The 5376-nt window shown below is 35.6% G+C and overlaps 1 protein-coding gene across 1 annotated transcript; it reads left to right on the top strand.

The window, feature by feature from the left end:
- Positions 1 to 1769: 1769 nt before the first annotated feature.
- LOC133814914 (DUF724 domain-containing protein 7-like) lies at positions 1770 to 2655 on the top strand. The gene is made up of 3 exons (XM_062247817.1): positions 1770 to 1880; positions 1966 to 2041; positions 2108 to 2655. Exons 1-3 carry the CDS (start codon positions 1770 to 1772, stop codon positions 2653 to 2655), a joined length of 735 nt encoding a protein of 244 aa, XP_062103801.1.
- Positions 2656 to 5376: the final 2721 nt, after the last annotated feature.

The raw sequence follows: 5376 nt of genomic DNA, 5'->3' as shown, positions 1-5376 counted from the left end.
CAAGTTGAATTTTTATTTATGTATTAACCAAATATTTGCCCCAAAAAACATAATATTAGTAACTCACGTCTTTCAACACTCAAAACCCTTCATCTTCTTCAGTAAGTTCATCCACTCCTGTTTTTTTTTTCTCTCGAAAGTAAAATGCGGGACTGTTTCAGAAAAGATTCTAGCGTTGAGGTTCGGAGAACTGGTCAAGGCTTTAAGAGCGCCTGGTATCCCGCCACAATCGTTGCTCCTCGTTCTTTATCACCAAAGAAGAGGAAGCGCAACAAAAACCACGACGGCGACGACTCCATGGTGGCCGTAAAATATCAAAGCATCTTTACCGATGACGCTAAAAAGAAAAGGCTCGTTGAAAAGCTTGACCGCGCTTTTATCAGGCCGATCCCTCCTTCCCACACAGAGCCTTGAACCGAACGACGTTGTTGATGCCTTAAACGACGACATTTGGTTGACTGGTGTCGTCCTCCGTGTCGACAACGACAACTACACTTTTCTTCAAGGACTCTCCTGATCTTATGGACTTCCACCGCTCACAGCTCCGTCCTCACCGGTTTTGGGAAGAACACGAATGGATTCTGTCCCCAAAGCAGGGACTGAACCCAAATTTCTTTTCTCTCTGATTTGGATTCGTGGGTTTTCTTTTCTTTATTTCTTTATCAATCACTCTGAGGCAAGGGATTTGTATTTCTTTTTTATTATTATTATGACAACTAAGGATTATTATGCATATTGTGGTTTAAAGATCCTATCTTTATGTATATTTATATATACATAAAAGTACCGTCTTTATTTGTTTCAACTTGTTCAATGCGCTTAAGTAAATATAGTTTTTGTTTTCTTGTTTTGAAGATGCTAGCTTTATATGGATATAAATCTCTATCTTTATTTGATTCAACTTGTTCAAGGCTTTTGCGTTATCTTTTTTTTAATTCTCTTCTCTTAGTTTGGAATCTAGGGCTTTCTTTACCTTTTCCTGATAACTGTTATTATGATGACTTTATAGTTAAAAATGTATATTATAGTATAAAGATGCTAGCTTTATGTAAATATGTATATGGATGTGAAGGTTCTATTATGTTTGTTTCAAGTTGTTCAAGGGTTAGGTAAATTCATCGTGATATTTTGTGTTCTTTTTTTTTTTTAAATGAGTATTTGCAGGAAATACAATACTGTACATTCAAACCAGGAACAGCAGTAGAAGTGAATCATAAGACCGATAATATGGGGGTTGTATGGATCCCAGCTACTGTTATTGGGGAAAATGGTACAAATTCTGTTGTGGTCAGGTATAAGAATGATCAAGCAGAGAAAACTACTGTACAAATCGAGATGTTCGACCCCAGCCTCCTCAATTGAGTGATGAAAAAGATTTTTCAGGGGTATTTTTTGGTTTATGTTATTATTTTCTGATTTTTCCAAGTCATATATTTTACCAATTGAATGGTGGTGCTCTTTCTTTTTAGAAGGTGGTATCCACACCTATTCAACAACTTCAGACTCACCAAGTATGCGATACAGCCACAAACGTTGAGTCACTACCTATTTTAGATGAAAGCTCGCGTTCCGAATTCAATGCGACTGAAAAAGAAACCCCTTGTTCAACCAACAAAGATGACACTCAAATGCCTCACTGCTTTGACAAATCGTTAGAATTGAAACTGAAAGAGCTGCAACCCTCAGCTACTGCTATGAATGGTCTCTAGCTTCTTCTGTTCATGTTATTTAATACATATTATACATAAAAATAATGATGTTGTTTCGCTATGGTTTTGCAGTTAAAGGGGAAAATTTGCCGAAAGTTGATGGCAATGCAGAAGAAGTTAAATATTCTGATATGTAAGGGGAGCCTCATGGTGACGAGTTTGACATTTCTGGTCTGCTATCCCTTGAGGTAAATCCCAAGCTGTTTGTGGAATGACATCTTAGGACTGACTAATGACATCGTTTTGGCTAATTTAGGAGGGTGATCAAAATCGTGACAGTAAAATAGGGAAAAGGGGTGAACAATCTGAATTACAAGACCCAAACTCTCAAGGTACAATCGCTTCTAAACTTAAAGTATCATTTTATTAGAACTTTATGTGACATTATGGTTTGACAGGTAACAATGAGGACAGAAACACTCCTTTCTTGAAAAGATCAACAATTTGGGAATTAGTGGAATCATTGGAAGTGTTCCAAAATATGCCACAGAAGCCTCATTTTCATCCGTTGTTGTTGAACGAGGAATCCGACGAAATTGAACGTGAAGCATCAGCTTTGGTTTATATGGTTAAGTTTGCCTTTTTGGTTGAGAAGATTTTCAATTCAGGAGAAGATGGCAGTCTAGCTGATGTTGATTTCATAATCACACAATTAACTGAAATGGAGAATATGGGGTTTGCTGTGAAGCAAGTCAAGAATATTCTAAATGAGTGGAGAAGGAAGAAAGTTGAGTTGGAAGAAGTGAAAGCTCAAATCACATTGCATACTGATAAAAAGGCTAAAATTGATGAGGAGCTGAAGATAATTGAAGAGAAACAATCCTTGCTTATGTCTGAAAGTGCTCATCAAGCTTCCCAAGTGAGCAAGTTGATTGCAGAAGCTGCCATGATCAATAAAGCTATATCGGCTATAATGGAGAGTTCCAAAGACGACCATTATCAATGAAGCTGTTTTCTATATAATGATGAACATCACCAAAGACCTGTTCATTCCTATCAAAATCGTCTATATTTTGTTTCAGACTGTAAAGGCTGGTTAGATTTCAGTTTATACCATGATGATATCTTTTGGCGTTTTGTCTTTAGCAGTAGTGTAACCAAGTAGTTAATACTGTTACCTAGTATTTTCATGAACAAGTTTTATGCTACATTGCTACTTTATGGTTTCTTTCTAGCTAGCTTGTTTTTATTTGGTGTTTTGGCGTTTTGTCTTTAGCAGTAGTGTAACCAAGTAGTTAATACTGTTACCTAGTATTTTCATGAACAAGTTTTATGCTACATTGCTACTTTATGGTTTCTATCTAGCTAGCTTGTTTTCATTTGGTAACTGAAAAGATTTTATTTATTTAAGTAAAAAAAATTCAGTGACCAAATGAAAACGAACTTGATAGAAAGTAGCACACCGTTGCACACGTTATACTTAGGACTTTATTAATATTTATCAATGAATTAAGACCATTAAATTCACTAATTATTTATTTAAATAATATTTGATGTATGTTTATATATATGGAAGAGTTTTTTTTATTAGATTCAAAGAAAGGCTTTATATCAATCTGAAAAGTGAAATTGCCTTCATATCAAGCTTGAAAGCAAAAAAAATTTGTAGTGCTATTTGAGTGATATGGTAAAAGGATAAAGTGAAACACTACTGATTTACCTTTATAATTAGAGTAATGATACATACATCCTTAAATTATACATTCCCAATTACACTCTGTGAATTATACACATTCCAATAATGTGTAATATTAGTTTTGTTTGACATTTAAATGCTTAAATTTTAAGTTAAAAACTTAAATATAGAAAGTTAAGAATTTTAATTATAAAAAGTTATATTCAATTAAAAAGTTTAATTTTTAGAAAACTTAATTATCATTATGAAAAATAAATTTTGAAATAAAAATTCATGTTATAAACAATGAAGATTCTTTATAAAGAATTTTATTTTTAAAATTGGATGTTATGCTAATCAGGTTACTTGTCATTAAGTAAATGATTAATAAATTTTTTTGATCAACTATCAAATTAATCAGTCATTAAATAGATTTAATGAATAAAGTAAATATAACCATTTTTTTGTTGGGTAAATATAATCATCATTAAGTATTGATATAACCATATAGCATTGAATTAATATGGATATAATCATTGACCCATTTTTATATTTGGAAAGGCATGATCGACCTACTCAAGAAGATACTTTAAGTCCCTACTTCTTGCACACTGGAGGTCACCCAGGAATTCTCATTGTTTCATCTCAGCTTTCTGGTTCTAATTTTCAGTATTGGAAATGTGCCATCACTGTCTCGTTTGCTGCAAAAAACAAGATTTCATTTGTTGATGGATCTTTTCCTTGTCCACCAGATAATGATCTCCTCAATGCTTGGTTTTGATGCAATAATATGGTCATGTATCATGGATGTTGAATGTTGTTCCCAAAGAGATTTTAGAAAGCATAATGTATTTTGACAATGCAGCTATCGTGCGTTCTAATCTTCATGGACGCTTCAACCAAGGAAATGGTCATCGAATTTTCTAGTAGAAGATTCATCTTCACAACCTTCAACAAGGTGATTGAGATGTTAAATCCTACTTTGCTAAGCTCATTATTGTTTGGGATGAGCTCACTCAATATAAGCCCACTGTTGATTGTACTAGCGGTAACATGAAAAAAATATTTGATTACTCTAATCAAGATCAAGTTCTTCAATTTCTTACTGGTCGTAGGGAATCCTATATTTAAGATAAAGCACAAATCCTTCTTCTTGATCCATTACCTTCTATTTACAAGGTTTTTTCTATAATGATTTAGGAAGAGCACCAACAATCTATTAGTTTACCTTCTTTTTCCAAAGCCACCTCTGGTTGTTGTTGTTTCTCATCCTTCATTTCAATCGACCAACCAATCATCAAGGACCAAGATAGTTGGTCCATCTTGTACTCATTGTCATAAACCATAGTCCTATGTGTTAGGATTGGTTAAATACATAGTGAAATTGGTCATGCACAGAGAGGCGCAAAACCATTATGATTTCACTAAAGTCAACATGAGCGGGTTGACTTTTGTTGTAAGCATTTAAAACTATCTTTTTGGGTCCAAAGTGTTTCTTGGAGTATATAAGAGTGCCCAATAATTTAAAATTATATTTTTGGGCCGATGTACGAGGTGAAAAGTCAGAGGTAGTGGCAGTGGTGTTGCATCACCTGTTCAGAGGCGATACATCGCTTGGCTGATAAAAGCCAAGATAGGCGATTGTGGATGCCAAAATTTGGCCTCTTCAAAATACTTGACAAAAGTTGCAAGCACCAAGGCGCCTAGCACCCATAAAGTTCTGTAGTGTCATTATGACCTCCTCACTAAGGGTCCTCAAGCCACGAGACCCTAAGGGCCCAACGTCATCTAGTGAGGTCCCTAAGCCGTGAGACCCCTGGGCACGGGATGCCCCTCGTGAGGCCCATCGCCTCATGTGTCTTCTGTTACCTCTAGTAGGCTCGCAGGGTCCGTGGCCTCATCTTTCACAAGGTCATCTATGTTAGGCGTGTCTTGAGGATCCTTCGAGAACCAAGGATCTCACATATGCAAGACCCCTCCCGAGATAAAGCGCCTCGCGCCAGCAGGACCTCCGGGAACCAAGCGTCTCACGTATGCGAGACTCCTCTTGAT

This window comes from Humulus lupulus, chromosome 2 (genome assembly GCF_963169125.1).
Source record: "Humulus lupulus chromosome 2, drHumLupu1.1, whole genome shotgun sequence".
In the NCBI taxonomy this organism is placed as follows: Eukaryota; Viridiplantae; Streptophyta; class Magnoliopsida; order Rosales; family Cannabaceae; genus Humulus; species Humulus lupulus.
This window is presented reverse-complemented; position numbering and strand designations above follow the sequence as displayed.

Coding starts and splice junctions, on each gene's coding strand:
- LOC133814914 (XM_062247817.1), top strand. CDS start 1,770: ATGGTTTTGCAGTTAAAGGGGAAAATTTGCCGAAAGTTGATGGCAATG. Junction 1,881..1,965: donor TGACGAGTTTGACATTTCTG/GTCTGCTATCCC, acceptor TGGCTAATTTAG/GAGGGTGATCAAAATCGTGA. Junction 2,042..2,107: donor ACAAGACCCAAACTCTCAAG/GTACAATCGCTT, acceptor ATGGTTTGACAG/GTAACAATGAGGACAGAAAC.